Raw genomic sequence first — 19,240 nt, 5'->3', positions numbered from 1 at the left:
CTGGGACTCTTCCTCATAATAATAAATAACACAACTCTGATACAGCCTCTCACTGTAACAATACAGACACACAACACACAAACACACTGGGACTCTTCCTCATAATAATAAATAACACAACTCTGATACAGCCTCTCACTGTAACAGTACAGACACACAACACACAAACACACTGGGACTCTTCCTCATCATAATAAATAACACAACTCTGATACAGCCTCTCACTGTAACAATACAGACACACAACACACAAACACACTGGGACTCTTCATCATAATAAATAACACAACTCTGATACAGCCTCTCACTGTAACAGTACAGACACACAACACACAAACACACTGGGACTCTTCCTCATCATAATAAATAACACAACTCTGATACAGCCTCTCACTGTAACAATACAGACACACAACACACAAACACACTGGGACTCTTCATCATAATAAATAACACAACTCTGATACAGCCTCTCACTGTAACAATACAGACACACAACACACAAACACACTGGGACTCTTCCTCATCATAATAAATAACACAACTCTGATACAGCCTCTCACTGTAACACTACAGACACACAACACACAAACACACTGGGACTCTTCCTCATAATAATTAATAACACAACTCTGATACAGCCTCTCACTGTAACAATACAGACACACAACACACAAACACACTGGGACTCTTCCTCATCATAATAAATAACACAACTCTGATACAGCCTCTCACTGTAACAGTACAGACACACAACACACAAACACACTGGGACTCTTCCTCATAATAATAAATAACACAACTCTGATACAGCCTCTCACTGTAACAGTACAGACACACAACACACAAACACACTGGGACTCTTCCTCATCATAATAAATAACACAACTCTGATACAGCCTCTCACTGTAACAATACAGACACACAACACACAAACACACTGGGACTCTTCATCATAATAAATAACACAACTCTGATACAGCCTCTCACTGTAACAATACAGACACACAACACACAAACACACTGGGACTCTTCCTCATCATAATAAATAACACAACTCTGATACAGCCTCTCACTGTAACACTACAGACACACAACACACAAACACACTGGGACTCTTCCTCATAATAATTAATAACACAACTCTGATACAGCCTCTCACTGTAACAATACAGACACACAACACACAAACACACTGGGACTCTTCCTCATCATAATAAATAACACAACTCTGATACAGCCTCTCACTGTAACAGTACAGACACACAACACACAAACACACTGGGACTCTTCCTCATAATAATAAATAACACAACTCTGATACAGCCTCTCACTGTAACAGTACAGACACACAACACACAAACACACTGGGACTCTTCCTCATCATAATAAATAACACAACTCTGATACAGCCTCTCACTGTAACAATACAGACACACAACACACAAACACACTGGGACTCTTCCTCATCATAATAAATAACACAACTCTGATACAGCCTCTCACTGTAACAATACAGACACACAACACACAAACACACTGGGACTCTTCCTCATCATAATAAATAACACAACTCTGATACAGCCTCTCACTGTAACACTACAGACACACAACACACAAACACACTGGGACTCTTCCTCATCATAATAAATAACACAACTCTGATACAGCCTCTCACTGTAACAATACAGACACACAACACACAAACACACTGGGACTCTTCCTCATCATAATAAATAACACAACTCTGATACAGCCTCTCACTGTAACACTACAGACACACAACACACAAACACACTGGGACTCTTCCTCATAATAATAAATAACACAACTCTGATACAGCCTCTCACTGTAACAATACAGACACACAACACACAAACACACTGGGACTCTTCCTCATCATAATAAATAACACAACTCTGATACAGCCTCTCACTGTAACAATACAGACACACAACACACAAACACACTGGGACTCTTCCTCATAATAATAAATAACACAACTCTGATACAGCCTCTCACTGTAACAATACAGACACACAACACACAAACACACTGGGACTCTTCCTCATCATAATAAATAACACAACTCTGATACAGCCTCTCACTATAACAATACAGACACACAACACACAAACACACTGGGACTCTTCCTCATCATAATAAATAACACAACTCTGATACAGCCTCTCACTGTAACAGTACAGACACACAACACACAAACACACTGGGACTCTTCCTCATAATAATAAATAACACAACTCTGATACAGCCTCTCACTGTAACAATACAGACACACAACACACAAACACACTGGGACTCTTCATCATAATAAATAACACAACTCTGATACAGCCTCTCACTGTAACAGTACAGACACACAACACACAAACACACTGGGACTCTTCCTCATAATAATAAATAACACAACTCTGATACAGCCTCTCACTGTAACAATACAGACACACAACACACAAACACACTGGGACTCTTCATCATAATAATTAATAACACAACTCTGATACAGCCTCTCACTGTAACAGTACAGACACACAACACACAAACACACTGGGACTCTTCCTCATAATAATAAATAACACAACTCTGATACAGCCTCTCACTGTAACAGTACAGACACACAACACACAAACACACTGGGACTCTTCATCATAATAATAAATAACACAACTCTGATACAGCCTCTCACTGTAACAGTACAGACACACAACACACAAACACACTGGGACTCTTCATCATAATAATAAATAACACAACTCTGATACAGCCTCTCACTGTAACAGTACAGACACACAACACACAAACACACTGGGACTCTTCATCATAATAATAAATAACACAACTCTGATACAGCCTCTCACTGTAACAGTACAGACACACAACACACAAACACACTGGGACTCTTCATCATAATAATAAATAACACAACTCTGATACAGCCTCTCACTGTAACAGTACAGACACACAACACACAAACACACTGGGACTCTTCATCATAATAATAAATAACACAACTCTGATACAGCCTCTCACTGTAACAATACAGACACACAACACACAAACACACTGGGACTCTTCCTCATAATAATAAATAACACAACTCTGATACAGCCTCTCACTGTAACAATACAGACACACAACACACAAACACACTGGGACTCTTCATCATAATAAATAACACAACTCTGATACAGCCTCTCACTGTAACAGTACAGACACACAACACACAAACACACTGGGACTCTTCCTCATAATAATAAATAACATAACTCTGATACAGCCTCTCACTGTAACAATACAGACACACAACACACAAACACACTGGGACTCTTCATCATAATAATAAATAACACAACTCTGATACAGCCTCTCACTGTAACAGTACAGACACACAACACACAAACACACTGGGACTCTTCCTCATAATAATAAATAACACAACTCTGATACAGCCTCTCACTGTAACAATACAGACACACAACACACAAACACACTGGGACTCTTCCTCATCATAATAAATAACACAACTCTGATACAGCCTCTCACTGTAACAATACAGACACACAACACACAAACACACTGGGACTCTTCCTCATCATAATAAATAACACAACTCTGATACAGCCTCTCACTGTAACAGTACAGACACACAACACACAAACACACTGGGACTCTTCCTCATAATAATAAATAACACAACTCTGATACAGCCTCTCGCTGTAACAATACAGACACACAACACACAAACACACTGGGACTCTTCCTCATCATAATAAATAACACAACTCTGATACAGCCTCTCGCTGTAACAGTACAGACACACAACACACAAACACACTGGGACTCTTCCTCATCATAATAAATAACACAACTCTGATACAGCCTCTCACTGTAACAGTACAGACACACAACACACAAACACACTGGGACTCTTCCTCATAATAATAAATAACACAACTCTGATACAGCCTCTCACTGTAACAGTACAGACACACAACACACAAACACACTGGGACTCTTCCTCATAATAATAAATAACACAACTCTGATACAGCCTCTCACTGTAACAGTACAGACACACAACACACAAACACACTGGGACTCTTCCTCATAATAATAAATAACACAACTCTGATACAGCCTCTCACTGTAACAGTACAGACACACAACACACAAACACACTGGGACTCTTCATCATAATAATAAATAACACAACTCTGATACAGCCTCTCACTGTAACAGTACAGACACACAACACACAAACACACTGGGACTCTTCCTCATCATAATAAATAACACAACTCTGATACAGCCTCTCACTGTAACAGTACAGACACACAACACACAAACACACTGGGACTCTTCATCATAATAATAAATAACACAACTCTGATACAGCCTCTCACTGTAACAGTACAGACACACAACACACAAACACACTGGGACTCTTCATCATAATAATAAATAACACAACTCTGATACAGCCTCTCACTGTAACAGTACAGACACACAACACACAAACACACTGGGACTCTTCATCATAATAATAAATAACACAACTCTGATACAGCCTCTCACTGTAACAGTACAGACACACAACACACAAACACACTGGGACTCTTCATCATAATAATAAATAACACAACTCTGATACAGCCTCTCACTGTAACAGTACAGACACACAACACACAAACACACTGGGACTCTTCCTCATAATAATAAATAACACAACTCTGATACAGCCTCTCACTGTAACAATACAGACACACAACACACAAACACACTGGGACTCTTCATCATAATAAATAACACAACTCTGATACAGCCTCTCACTGTAACAGTACAGACACACAACACACAAACACACTGGGACTCTTCCTCATAATAATAAATAACACAACTCTGATACAGCCTCTCACTGTAACAATACAGACACACAACACACAAACACACTGGGACTCTTCATCATAATAATTAATAACACAACTCTGATACAGCCTCTCACTGTAACAGTACAGACACACAACACACAAACACACTGGGACTCTTCCTCATAATAATAAATAACACAACTCTGATACAGCCTCTCACTGTAACAATACAGACACACAACACACAAACACACTGGGACTCTTCCTCATCATAATAAATAACACAACTCTGATACAGCCTCTCACTGTAACAATACAGACACACAACACACAAACACACTGGGACTCTTCCTCATCATAATAAATAACACAACTCTGATACAGCCTCTCACTGTAACAGTACAGACACACAACACACAAACACACTGGGACTCTTCCTCATAATAATAAATAACACAACTCTGATACAGCCTCTCGCTGTAACAATACAGACACACAACACACAAACACACTGGGACTCTTCCTCATCATAATAAATAACACAACTCTGATACAGCCTCTCGCTGTAACAGTACAGACACACAACACACAAACACACTGGGACTCTTCCTCATCATAATAAATAACACAACTCTGATACAGCCTCTCACTGTAACAGTACAGACACACAACACACAAACACACTGGGACTCTTCCTCATAATAATAAATAACACAACTCTGATACAGCCTCTCACTGTAACAGTACAGACACACAACACACAAACACACTGGGACTCTTCCTCATAATAATAAATAACACAACTCTGATACAGCCTCTCACTGTAACAATACAGACACACAACACACAAACACACTGGGACTCTTCCTCATCATAATAAATAACACAACTCTGATACAGCCTCTCACTGTAACACTACAGACACACAACACACAAACACACTGGGACTCTTCCTCATAATAATAAATAACACAACTCTGATACAGGCTCTCACTGTAACAATACAGACACACAACACACAAACACACTGGGACTCTTCCTCATCATAAATAACACAACTCTTATACAGCCTCTCACTGTAACAATACAGACACACAACACACAAACACACTGGGACTCTTCATCATAATAAATAACACAACTCTTATACAGCCTCTCACTGTAACAATACAGCATGCCTCTCCTCTCCACACATACTGGGACACTGGGACACTGGGACACTGATCAGGACAGGGGCTGATACAGCCTGTAAACACACCAGAGCACGCCTCTCCTCTCCACACATACTGGGACACTGGGACACTGATCAGGACAGGGGCTGATACAGCCTGTAAACACACCAGAGCACGCCTCTCCTCTCCACACATACTGGGACACTGGGACACTGATCAGGACAGGGGCTGATACAGCCTGTAAACACACCAGAGCACGCCTGTCCTCTCCACACATACTGGGACACTGGGACACTGATCAGGACAGGGGCTGATACAGCCTGTAAACACACCAGAGCACGCCTCTCCTCTCCACACATACTGGGACACTGGGACACTGATCAGGACAGGGGCTGATACAGCCTGTCCTCTCCGCACACCAGCGCTCTCCAGGTGCTGCTGTTTTACATGACAGCTCCCGTTAGGCCAGACTGACTCGACAGGCACCCACTTCCCTTGTTCCGATCGATCACTCGCCCACACGACATTTCATTATCAATCCGGAATCCTGAGCGCTTCCAGCCACAGGAAGCGGCCATCTTGGCCTCCCGCCCCCGGCCACGTCACCGCGGCGGACACGCCCCCCCTTTCCCCGCTCTCCGGGTGACGTCAGGCGGATGTGGCGTCGGCTCTAACGCGACTCCGGAAGAGCGGGTCCGTCGCTAGGTAACGGGCTGGCGGTTGGCGGCCCGCTTGAATCCGCCAGGCGGACAACATGGCGGACAGGCTGAACAGACCGGCGGACTTCTCGGCGCCCGGGGCTGCCGCGGGTAGGACTCCTCTCCTGCTGCTCCGATCCTGTCGTCTCCGCTCCCTTTACTTCTCCTCCCGCTGCTCTCCTGGCTCCGCTCTGTTACTGTGTCTCCTCTCGTCCTGCTGCTCTCCTGTCTCTCTGTCTCTTCTCGCCTGCTGCTCTCCTGTCACTGTGTCTCCTCTCGTCCTGCTGCTCTCCTGTCTCTCTGTCTCCTCTCGTCCTGCTGCTCTCCTGTCACTCTGTCTCCTCTCGCCTGCTGCTCTCCTGTCTCTCTGTCTCCTCTCGCCTGCTGCTCTCCTGTCTCTCTGTCACTGTGTCTCCTCTCGTCCTGCGGCTCTCCTGTCACTCTGTCTCCTCTCACCTGCTGCTCCGATCCTGTCTCTCTGTCTCCTCTCGCCTGCTGCTCCGATCCTGTCTGTCTCCTCTCGTCCTCCTGCTCTCCTGTCACTGTGTCTCCTCTCGCCTGTTGCTCCGATCCTGTCTGTCTCCTCTCGTCCTCCTGCTCTCCTGTCACTGTGTCTCCTCTCGCCTGCTGCTCTCCTGTCTCTCTGTCTCCTCTCGCCTGTTGCTCCGATCCTGTCTGTCTCCTCTCGTCCTGCTGCTCTCCTGTCTCTCAATTCAATTCAATTCAATTCAAGGTGCTTTATTAGCATGACCGATAGGTACAATCAGTGTTGCCAAAGCAAATAAAATAATAAAATTAACATAGAACAAAACAAAAAATAGAAGTAAAATAAAATCTACAGACATGTTACAGACATTTACAACAAAGACATATTATATAATATCGACATACTGTAGGCGGCTGGAGCATTATTGGGAGACGGACTCACTGTTCCTCAGGCTGTGACAGGAGATCACATACTGGGCTGCCAGATCAACTGAGTTCCCTCCTCCCTCTCCCAGTAGGATTGGGACCTGTTGTGGTTTTGGCAGGTGTGGGAACTCTGGGATTAGATTTCTGAATTTCGGGAAGAATGTTTCTCTAATCCCAGAGTATCTGTCACAGTGCAGTAGGAAGTGCACCTCTGTCTCTATTTCTCCCTGCTGGCAGTGGGAGCACAGCCTGTCCTCTCTGGGCAGCCAGGTCTGCCTGTGTCGCCCAGTTTCTATGGCCAGGTTGTGGTCACTGAGCCTGTACTTCGTCAGGGTCTGTTTCTGTTTGTTATTTTTTATTTCTGTCACTGTTTCTCCTCTCGCCTGCTGCTCTCCTGTCTCTCTGTCTCCTCTTGTCCTGTTGCTCTCCTGTCTCTCTGTCTCCTCTCGTCCTGCTGCTCTCCTGTCACTCTGTCTCCTCTCGCCTGCTGCTCCGATCCTGTCTCTCTGTCTCCTCTCGCCTGCTGCTCCGATCCTGTCTGTCTCCTCTCGTCCTGCTGCTCTCCTGTCTCTCTGTCTCCTCTCGTCCTGCTGCTCTCCTGTCTCTCTGTCACTGTGTCTCCTCTCGTCCTCCGGCTCTCCTGTCACTGTGTCTCCTCTCGTCCTGCTGCTCTCCTGTCACTCTGTCTCCTCTCGTCCTGCTGCTCTCCTGTCTCTCTGTCTCCTCTCGCCTGCTGCTCCGATCCTGTCTGTCTCCTCTCGTCCTGCTGCTCTCCTGTCTCTCTTTCACTGTGTCTCCTCTCGCCTGCTGCTCTCCTGTCTCTCTGTCTCCTCTTGCCTGCTGCTCTCCTGTCTCTCTGTCACTGTGTCTCCTCTCGTCCTGCGGCTCTCCTGTCACTCTGTCTCCTCTCGCCTGCTGCTCTCCTGTCACTGTGTCTCCTCTCGTCCTGCTGCTCTCCTGTCTCTCTGTCTCCTCTCGTCCTGCTGCTCTCCTGTCACTCTGTCTCCTCTCGTCCTGCTGCTCTCCTGTCTCTCTGTCTCCTCTCGTCCTGCTGCTCTCCTGTCACTCTGTCTCCTCTCGTCCTGCTGCTCTCCTGTCTCTCTGTCTCCTCTCGTCCTGCTGCTCTCCTGTCTCTCTGTCTCCTCTCGTCCTGCTGCTCTCCTGTCACTCTGTCTCCTCTCGTCCTGCTGCTCTCCTGTCACTCTGTCTCCTCTCGTCCTGCGGCTCTCCTGTCTCTCTGTGTCTCCTCTCGTCCTGCTGCTCTCCTGTCTCTGTGTGTCGCTGTGTCTCCTCTCCTGTCTCTGTGTTGGTCAGTGATGATGATGAAGCTCTCTCCTCCCAGCTGACCTCTCCAGTGTCCTGGTTCCTCCTTCACACTTCACTGTCCTGCTGCTCTCCTGTCTCTGTGTCTCCTCTCGCCTGCTGCTCTCCTGTCTCTCTGTCTCCTCTCGTCCTGCTGCTCTCCTGTCACTCTGTCTCCTCTCGTCCTGCTGCTCTCCTGTCTCTCTGTCTCCTCTCGTCCTGCTGCTCTCCTGTCTCTCTGTCTCCTCTCGTCCTGCTGCTCTCCTGTCTCTCTGTCACTGTGTCTCCTCTCGTCCTCCGGCTCTCCTGTCACTGTGTCTCCTCTCGTCCTGCTGCTCTCCTGTCACTCTGTCTCCTCTCGTCCTGCTGCTCTCCTGTCTCTCTGTCTCCTCTCGTCCTGCAGCTCTCCTGTCTCTGTGTGTCGCTGTGTCTCCTCTCCTGTCTCTGTGTTGGTCAGTGATGATGATGAAGCTCTCTCCTCCCAGCTGACCTCTCCAGTGTCCTGGTTCCTCCTTCACACTTCACTGTCCTGCGGCTCTCCTGTCACTCGGTGTCTCCTCTCGTTCTGCTGCTCTCCTGTCTCTGTGTGTCGCTGTGTCTCCTCTCCTGTCTCTGTGTTGGTCAGTGATGATGATGAAGCTCTCTACTCCCAGCTGACCTCTCCAGTGTCCTGGTTCCTCCTTCACACTTCACTGTCCTGCTGCTCTCCTGTCTCTCTGTGTCTCCTCTCGTCCTGCTGCTCTCCTGTCTCTGTGTGTCGCTGTGTCTCCTCTCCTGTCTCTGTGTTGGTCAGTGATGATGATGAAGCTCTCTCCTCCCAGCTGACCTCTCCAGTGTCCTGGTTCCTCCTTCACACTTCACTGTCCTGCTGCTCTCCTGTCTCTCTGTGTCTCCTCTCGTCCTGCTGCTCTCCTGTCTCTGTGTGTCGCTGTGTCTCCTCTCCTGTCTCTGTGTTGGTCAGTGATGATGATGAAGCTCTCTCCTCCCAGCTGACCTCTCCAGTGTCCTGGTTCCTCCTTCACACTTCACTGTCCTGCTGCTCTCCTGTCTCTCTGTGTCTCCTCTCGTCCTGCTGCTCTCCTGTCTCTGTGTGTCGCTGTGTCTCCTCTCCTGTCTCTGTGTTGGTCAGTGATGATGATGAAGCTCTCTCCTCCCAGCTGACCTCTCCAGTGTCCTGGTTCCTCCTTCACACTTCACTGTCCTGCTGCTCTCCTGTCTCTCTGTGTCTCCTCTCGTCCTGCTGCTCTCCTGTCTCTGTGTGTCGCTGTGTCTCCTCTCCTGTCTCTGTGTTGGTCAGTGATGATGATGAAGCTCTCTCCTCCCAGCTGACCTCTCCAGTGTCCTGGTTCCTCCTTCACACTTCACTGTCCTGCTGCTCTCCTGTCTCTCTGTGTCTCCTCTCGTCCTGCTGCTCTCCTGTCTCTGTGTGTCGCTGTGTCTCCTCTCCTGTCTCTGTGTTGGTCAGTGATGATGATGAAGCTCTCTCCTCCCAGCTGACCTCTCCAGTGTCCTGGTTCCTCCTTCACACTTCACTGTCCTGCTGCTCTCCTGTCTCTCTGTGTCTCCTCTCGTCCTGCTGCTCTCCTGTCTCTGTGTGTCGCTGTGTCTCCTCTCCTGTCTCTGTGTTGGTCAGTGATGATGATGAAGCTCTCTCCTCCCAGCTGACCTCTCCAGTGTCCTGGTTCCTCCTTCACACTTCACTGTCCTGCTGCTCTCCTGTCTCTCTGTGTCTCCTCTCGTCCTGCTGCTCTCCTGTCTCTCTGTCTCCTCTCGTCCTGCTGCTCTCCTGTCACTCTGTCTCCTCTCGTCCTGCTGCTCTCCTGTCACTCTGTCTCCTCTCGTCCTGCTGCTCTCCTGTCACTCGGTGTCTCCTCTCGTCCTGCAGCTCTCCTGTCTCTGTGTGTCGCTGTGTCTCCTCTCCTGTCTCTGTGTTGGTCAGTGATGATGATGAAGCTCTCTCCTCCCAGCTGACCTCTCCAGTGTCCTGGTTCCTCCTTCACACTTCACTGTCCTGCTGCTCTCCTGTCTCTCTGTGTCTCCTCTCGTCCTGCTGCTCTCCTGTCTCTGTGTGTCGCTGTGTCTCCTCTCCTGTCTCTGTGTTGGTCAGTGATGATGATGAAGCTCTCTCCTCCCAGCTGACCTCTCCAGTGTCCTGGTTCCTCCTTCACACTTCACTGTCCTGCTGCTCTCCTGTCTCTCTGTGTCTCCTCTCGTCCTGCTGCTCTCCTGTCTCTGTGTGTCGCTGTGTCTCCTCTCCTGTCTCTGTGTTGGTCAGTGATGATGATGAAGCTCTCTCCTCCCAGCTGACCTCTCCAGTGTCCTGGTTCCTCCTTCACACTTCACTGTCCTGCTGCTCTCCTGTCTCTCTGTGTCTCCTCTCGTCCTGCTGCTCTCCTGTCTCTGTGTGTCGCTGTGTCTCCTCTCCTGTCTCTGTGTTGGTCAGTGATGATGATGAAGCTCTCTCCTCCCAGCTGACCTCTCCAGTGTCCTGGTTCCTCCTTCACACTTCACTGTCCTGCTGCTCTCCTGTCTCTCTGTGTCTCCTCTCGTCCTGCTGCTCTCCTGTCTCTGTGTGTCGCTGTGTCTCCTCTCCTGTCTCTGTGTTGGTCAGTGATGATGATGAAGCTCTCTCCTCCCAGCTGACCTCTCCAGTGTCCTGGTTCCTCCTTCACACTTCACTGTCCTGCTGCTCTCCTGTCTCTCGGTGTCTCCTCTCGTCCTGCTGCTCTCCTGTCTCTGTGTGTCGCTGTGTCTCCTCTCCTGTCTCTGTGTTGGTCAGTGATGATGATGAAGCTCTCTCCTCCCAGCTGACCTCTCCAGTGTCCTGGTTCCTCCTTCACACTTCACTGTCCTGCGGCTCTCCTGTCTCTCTGTGTCTCCTCTCGTCCTGCTGCTCTCCTGTCTCTGTGTGTCGCTGTGTCTCCTCTTCTGTCTCTGTGTTGGTCAGTGATGATGATGAAGCTCTCTCCTCCCAGCTGACCTCTCCAGTGTCCTGGTTCCTCCTTCACACTTCACTGTCCTGCTGCTCTCCTGTCTCTCTGTGTCTCCTCTCGTCCTGCTGCTCTCCTGTCTCTCTGTCTCCTCTCGTCCTGCTGCTCTCCTGTCACTCTGTCTCCTCTCGTCCTGCTGCTCTCCTGTCACTCTGTCTCCTCTCGTCCTGCTGCTCTCCTGTCACTCTGTCTCCTCTCGTCCTGCGGCTCTCCTGTCTCTCTGTGTCTCCTCTCGTCCTGCTGCTCTCCTGTCTCTGTGTGTCGCTGTGTCTCCTCTCCTGTCTCTGTGTTGGTCAGTGATGATGATGAAGCTCTCTCCTCCCAGCTGACCTCTCCAGTGTCCTGGTTCCTCCTTCACACTTCACTGTCCTGCTGCTCTCCTGTCTCTGTGTCTCCTCTCGCCTGCTGCTCTCCTGTCTCTCTGTCTCCTCTCGTCCTGCTGCTCTCCTGTCACTCTGTCTCCTCTCGTCCTGCTGCTCTCCTGTCTCTGTCTCCTCTCGTCCTGCTGCTCTCCTGTCTCTCTGTCTCCTCTCGTCCTGCTGCTCTCCTGTCTCTCTGTCACTGTGTCTCCTCTCGTCCTCCGGCTCTCCTGTCACTGTGTCTCCTCTCGTCCTGCTGCTCTCCTGTCACTCTGTCTCCTCTCGTCCTGCTGCTCTCCTGTCTCTCTGTCTCCTCTCGTCCTGCAGCTCTCCTGTCTCTGTGTGTCGCTGTGTCTCCTCTCCTGTCTCTGTGTTGGTCAGTGATGATGATGAAGCTCTCTCCTCCCAGCTGACCTCTCCAGTGTCCTGGTTCCTCCTTCACACTTCACTGTCCTGCGGCTCTCCTGTCACTCGGTGTCTCCTCTCGTCCTGCTGCTCTCCTGTCTCTGTGTGTCGCTGTGTCTCCTCTCCTGTCTCTGTGTTGGTCAGTGATGATGATGAAGCTCTCTACTCCCAGCTGACCTCTCCAGTGTCCTGGTTCCTCCTTCACACTTCACTGTCCTGCTGCTCTCCTGTCTCTCTGTGTCTCCTCTCGTCCTGCTGCTCTCCTGTCTCTGTGTGTCGCTGTGTCTCCTCTCCTGTCTCTGTGTTGGTCAGTGATGATGATGAAGCTCTCTCCTCCCAGCTGACCTCTCCAGTGTCCTGGTTCCTCCTTCACACTTCACTGTCCTGCTGCTCTCCTGTCTCTCTGTGTCTCCTCTCGTCCTGCTGCTCTCCTGTCTCTGTGTGTCGCTGTGTCTCCTCTCCTGTCTCTGTGTTGGTCAGTGATGATGATGAAGCTCTCTCCTCCCAGCTGACCTCTCCAGTGTCCTGGTTCCTCCTTCACACTTCACTGTCCTGCTGCTCTCCTGTCTCTCTGTGTCTCCTCTCGTCCTGCTGCTCTCCTGTCTCTCTGTCTCCTCTCGTCCTGCTGCTCTCCTGTCACTCTGTCTCCTCTCGTCCTGCTGCTCTCCTGTCACTCTGTCTCCTCTCGTCCTGCTGCTCTCCTGTCACTCGGTGTCTCCTCTCGTCCTGCAGCTCTCCTGTCTCTGTGTGTCGCTGTGTCTCCTCTCCTGTCTCTGTGTTGGTCAGTGATGATGATGAAGCTCTCTCCTCCCAGCTGACCTCTCCAGTGTCCTGGTTCCTCCTTCACACTTCACTGTCCTGCTGCTCTCCTGTCTCTCTGTGTCTCCTCTCGTCCTGCTGCTCTCCTGTCTCTGTGTGTCGCTGTGTCTCCTCTCCTGTCTCTGTGTTGGTCAGTGATGATGATGAAGCTCTCTCCTCCCAGCTGACCTCTCCAGTGTCCTGGTTCCTCCTTCACACTTCACTGTCCTGCTGCTCTCCTGTCTCTCTGTGTCTCCTCTCGTCCTGCTGCTCTCCTGTCTCTGTGTGTCGCTGTGTCTCCTCTCCTGTCTCTGTGTTGGTCAGTGATGATGATGAAGCTCTCTCCTCCCAGCTGACCTCTCCAGTGTCCTGGTTCCTCCTTCACACTTCACTGTCCTGCTGCTCTCCTGTCTCTCTGTGTCTCCTCTCGTCCTGCTGCTCTCCTGTCTCTGTGTGTCGCTGTGTCTCCTCTCCTGTCTCTGTGTTGGTCAGTGATGATGATGAAGCTCTCTCCTCCCAGCTGACCTCTCCAGTGTCCTGGTTCCTCCTTCACACTTCACTGTCCTGCTGCTCTCCTGTCTCTCTGTGTCTCCTCTCGTCCTGCTGCTCTCCTGTCTCTGTGTGTCGCTGTGTCTCCTCTCCTGTCTCTGTGTTGGTCAGTGATGATGATGAAGCTCTCTCCTCCCAGCTGACCTCTCCAGTGTCCTGGTTCCTCCTTCACACTTCACTGTGACCCCTGGGCTGGTGTCGGGGGGCACTGGGGTGCCCCTGTCCCGGGGGGTCCCCTCTGGGGCGCTGGCTCAGGCCCAGCAGGAGATCCAGGAGCTGCGGCACCAGATCCAGGAGCAGAACCGGAACCGGAACCAGGACCAGGGCAGGACAGAGCTGCTGCAGGGAGACAGAGCAGCTCGGAGCAGGTACAGCAGACTCTCGGGGTGTTACTGGGGTGCAGACTCTCGGGGTGTTACTGGGGCGCAGACTCTCGGGGTGTTACTGGGGCGCAGACTCTCGGGGGTGTAGGTGAGGGTGCAGACTCTCGGGGTGTTATTGAGGTGCAGACTCTCGGGGTGTTATTGGGGTGCAGACTCTCGGGGGTGTAGGTGGGGGTGCAGACTCTCGGGGGTGTAGGTGGGGGTGCAGACTCTCGGGGTGTTATTGGGGTGCAGACTCTCGGGGTGTTATTGAGGTGTAGACTCTCGGGGGTGTAGGTGGGGGTGCAGACTCTCGGGGGTGTTATTGAGGTGCAGACTCTCGGGGTGTTACTGGGGTGCAGACTCTCGGGGGTGTAGGTGGGGGTGCAGACTCTCGGGGTGTTATTGAGGTGCAGACTCTCGGGGGTGTAGGTGGGGGTGCAGACTCTCGGGGTGTTATTGAGGTGCAGACTCTCGGGGGTGTAGGTGGGGGTGCAGACTCTCGGGGTGTTATTGAGGTGTAGACTCTCTGGGGTGTAGGTGGGGGTGCAGACTCTCGGGGTGTTATTGAGGTGCAGACTCTCGGGGGTGTAGGTGAGGGTGCAGACTCTCGGGGGTGTTATTGAGGTGCAGACTCTCGGGGGTGTAGGTGGGGGTGCAGACTCTCGGGGTGTTATTGAGGTGCAGACTCTCGGGGGTGTAGGTGGGGGTGCAGACTCTCGGGGGTGTTATTGAGGTGCAGACTCTCGGGGGTGTAGGTGGGGGTGCAGACTCTCGGGGGTGTTATTGAGGTGCAGACTCTCGGGGGTGTAGGTGGGGGTGCAGACTCTCGGGATGTTATTGAGGTGCAGACTCTCGGGGGTGTAGGTGGGGGTGCAGACTCTCGGGGGTGTAGGTGGGGGTGCAGACTCTCGGGGGTGTTATTGAGGTGCAGACTCTCGGGGGTGTTATTGGGGTGCAGACTCTCGGGGGTGTAGGTGGGGGTGCAGACTCTCGGGGGTGTTATTGAGGTGCAGACTCTCGGGGGTGTAGGTGGGGGTGCAGACTCTCGGGGGTGTTATTGAGGTGCAGACTCTCGGGGGTGTTATTGAGGTGCAGACTCTCGGGGGTGTAGGTGGGGGTGCAGACTCTCGGGGTGTTATTGAGGTGCAGACTCTCGGGGTGTTACTGAGGTGCAGACTCTCGGGGGTGTTATTGAGGTGCAGACTCTCGGGGGTGTAGGTGGGGGTGCAGACTCTCGGGGTGTTATTGAGGTGCAGACTCTCGGGGGTGTTATTGAGGTGCAGACTCTCGGGGGTGTAGGTGGGGGTGCAGACTCTCGGGGGTGTAGGTGAGGGTGCAGACTCTCGGGGTGTTATTGAGGTGCAGACTCTCGGGGGTGTAGGTGGGGGTGCAGACTCTCGGGGGTGTTATTGAGGTGCAGACTCTCGGGGGTGTAGGTGGGGGTGCAGACTCTCGGGGTGTTATTGAGGTGCAGACTCTCGGGGGTGTAGGTGGGGGTGCAGACTCTCGGGGGTGTTATTGAAGTGCAGACTCCCGGGGGTGTTATTGAGGTGCAGACTCCCGGGGGTGTTATTGAGGTGCAGACTCTCGGGGGTGTAGGTGGGGGTGCAGACTCTCGGGGTGTTATTGAGGTGCAGACTCTCGGGGGTGTTATTGGGGTGCAGAGTCTCGGGGGTGTAGGTGAGGGTGCAGACTCTCGGGGTGTTATTGAGGTGCAGACTCTCGGGGTGTTATTGAGGTGCAGACTCTCGGGGGTGTAGGTGGGGGTGCAGACTCTCGGGGTGTTATTGAGGTGCAGACTCTCGGGGGTGTTATTGAGGTGCAGACTCTCGGGGGTGTAGGTGGGGGTGCAGACTCTCGGGGGTGTTATTGAGGTGCAGACTCTCGGGGGTGTAGGTGGGGGTGCAGACTCTCGGGGGTGTTATTGAGGTGCAGACTCTCGGGGGTGTAGGTGGGGGTGCAGACTCTCGGGGTGTTATTGAGGTGCAGACTCTCGGGGGTGTAGGTGGGGGTGCAGACTCTCGGGGGTGTTATTGGGGTGCAGACTCTCGGGGTGTTATTGAGGTGCAGACTCTCGGGGGTGTTATTGGGGTGCAGACTCTCGGGGTGTTATTGAGGTGCAGACTCTCGGGGTGTTATTGAGGTGCAGACTCTCGGGGGTGTTATTGGGGTGCAGACTCTCGGGGGTGTTATTGGGGTGCAGACTCTCGGGGTGTTATTGAGGTGCAGACTCTCGGGGGTGTTATTGGGGTGCAGACTCTCGGGGTGTTCTTGAGGTGCAGACTCTCGGGGGTGTTATTGAGGTGCAGACTCTCGGGGTGTTATTGAGGTGCAGACTCTCGGGGGTGTAGGTGGGGGTGCAGACTCTCGGGGGTGTTATTGAGGTGCAGACTCTCGGGGTGTTATTGAGGTGCAGACTCTCGGGGGTGTTATTGGGGTGCAGACTCTCGGGGTGTTATTGAGGTGCAGACTCTCGGGGTGTTATTGAGGTGCAGACTCTCGGGGGTGTTATTGGGGTGCAGACTCTCGGGGTGTTCTTGAGGTGCAGACTCTCGGGGGTGTTATTGAGGTGCAGACTCTCGGGGGTGTAGGTGGGGGTGCAGACTCTCGGGGTGTTATTGGGGTGCAGACTCTCGGGGGTGTAGGTGGGGGTGCAGACTCTCGGGGGTGTTATTGAGGTGCAGACTCTCGGGGGTGTTATTGAGGTGCAGACTCTCGGGGTGTTATTGAGGTGCAGACTCTCGGGGGTGTAGGTGGGGGTGCAGACTCTCGGGGTGTTATTGAGGTCCAGACTCTCGGGGGTGTAGGTGAGGGTGCAGACTCTCGGGGTGTTATTGAGGTGCAGACTCTCGGGGGTGTTATTGAGGTGCAGACTCTCGGGGTGTTATTGAGGTGCAGACTCTCGGGGGTGTAGGTGGGGGTGCAGACTCTCGGGGTGTTATTGGGGTGCAGACTCTCGGGGGTGTTATTGAGGTGCAGACTCTCGGGGTGTTATTGAGGTGCAGACTCTCGGGGGTGTAGGTGGGGGTGCAGACTCTCGGGGTGTTATTGGGGTGCAGACTCTCGGGGTGTTATTGAGGTGCAGACTCTCGGGGTGTTATTGAGGTGCAGACTCTCGGGGGTGTTATTGGGGTGCAGACTCTCGGGGTGTTATTGAGGTGCAGACTCTCGGGGGTGTTATTGGGGTGCAGACTCTCGGGGTGTTCTTGAGGTGCAGACTCTCGGGGGTGTTATTGAGGTGCAGACTCTCGGGGTGTTATTGAGGTGCAGACTCTCGGGGGTGTTATTGAGGTGCAGACTCTCGGGGTGCTCAGACTGCCCTCTGTTGCCCCAGGTCTCTGGACAGGGAGAGGGGAGTCTCCCCAGAGGCGCCCCCTGCTGGCCGGTGGGGGCAGCTGGAGGCCCTGAGGGACCTGAGCGCCCAGCAGAGCCAGGAGCTGCTCCAGAGAGACGGCGCTCTCTGCAGGTGAGAGAGTGTGCCTGCTGGACACTGGGCTGTGTCTCCTGTCTCTGTCTCTCTCCTGTGTGTCCTGAGCTGAGCGGCCAGCAGAGCCAGGAGCTGCTCCAGAGAGACGGCGCTCTCTGCAGGTGAGAGAGTGTGCCTGCTGGACACTGGGCTGTGTCTCCTGTCTCTGTCTCTCTCCTGTGTGTCCTGAGCTGAGCGGCCAGCAGAGCCAGGAGCTGCTCCAGAGAGACGGCGCTCTCTGCAGGTGAGAGAGTGTGCCTGCTGGACACTGGGCTGTGTCTCCTGTCTCTGTCTCTCTCCTGTGTGTCCTGAGCTGAGCGCCCAGCAGAGCCAGGAGCTGCTCCAGAGAGACGGCGCTCTCTGCAGGTGAGAGAGTGTGCCTGCTGGACACTGGGCTGTGTCTCCTGTCTCTGTCTCTCTCCTGTGTGTCCTGAGCTGAGCGCCCAGCAGAGCCAGGAGCTGCTCCAGAGAGACGGCGCTCTCTGCAGGTGAGAGAGTGTGCCTGCTGGACACTGGGCTGTGTCTCCTGTCTCTGTCTCTCTCCTGTGTGTCCTGAGCTGAGCGGCCAGCAGAGCCAGGAGCTGCTCCAGAGAGACGGCGCTCTCTGCAGGTGAGAGAGTGTGCCTGCTGGACACTGGGCTGTGTCTCCTGTCTCTGTCTCTCTCCTGTGTGTCCTGAGCTGAGCGGCCAGCAGAGCCAGGAGCTGCTCCAGAGAGACGGCGCTCTCTGCAGGTGAGAGAGTGTGCCTGCTGGACACTGGGCTGTGTCTCCTGTCTCTGTCTCTCTCCTGTGTGTCCTGAGCTGAGCGCCCAGCAGAGCCAGGAGCTGCTCCAGAGAGACGGCGCTCTCTGCAGGTGAGAGAGTGTGCCTGCTGGACACTGGGCTGTGTCTCCTGTCTCTGTCTCTCTCCTGTGTGTCCTGAGCTGAGCGCCCAGCAGAGCCAGGAGCTGCTCCAGAGAGACGGCGCTCTCTGCAGGTGAGAGAGTGTGCCTGCTGGACACTGGGCTGTGTCTCCTGTCTCTGTCTCTCTCCTGTGTGTCCTGAGCTGAGCGCCCAGCAGAGCCAGGAGCTGCTCCAGAGAGACGGCGCTCTCTGCAGGTGAGAGAGTGTGCCTGCTGGACACTGGGCTGTGTCTCCTGTCTCTGTCTCTCTCCTGTGTGTCCTGAGCTGAGCGCCCAGCAGAGCCAGGAGCTGCTCCAGAGAGACGGCGCTCTCTGCAGGTGAGAGAGTGTGCCTGCTGGACACTGGGCTGTGTCTCCTGTCTCTGTCTCTCTCCTGTGTGTCCTGAGCTGAGCGGCCAGCAGAGCCAGGAGCTGCTCCAGAGAGACGGCGCTC

At 52.2% G+C, this 19,240-nt stretch overlaps 1 protein-coding gene across 2 annotated transcripts in view; it reads left to right on the top strand.

The window, feature by feature from the left end:
- Nucleotides 1–6,722: 6,722 nt before the first annotated feature.
- Nucleotides 6,723–19,240, top strand: part of cchcr1 (coiled-coil alpha-helical rod protein 1) — a 50,862-nt gene continuing 38,344 nt past the window's right edge. Inside the window, exons 1-3 of one of the 2 annotated variants that reach the window (XM_088631798.1) lie at nt 6,723–6,870; nt 14,214–14,442; nt 17,774–17,905. In XM_088631798.1, coding sequence (XP_088487924.1) covers nt 6,816–6,870; nt 14,214–14,442; nt 17,774–17,905 — 416 coding nt within the window. In that variant the 5' untranslated portion in view covers nt 6,723–6,815. The remainder of the gene's footprint in view (nt 6,871–14,213; nt 14,443–17,773; nt 17,906–19,240) is intronic. The other variant, XM_088631797.1, reaches the window with a different exon arrangement.

Source organism: Lepisosteus platostomus, chromosome 5, assembly GCF_059453375.1.
Source record: "Lepisosteus platostomus isolate fLepPlt1 chromosome 5, fLepPlt1.hap1, whole genome shotgun sequence".
Classification (NCBI taxonomy): domain Eukaryota; kingdom Metazoa; phylum Chordata; class Actinopteri; order Semionotiformes; family Lepisosteidae; genus Lepisosteus; species Lepisosteus platostomus.
The sequence above is the reverse complement of the archived record's forward strand: the minus strand, read 5'-3'. Positions and strand labels throughout refer to the sequence as shown.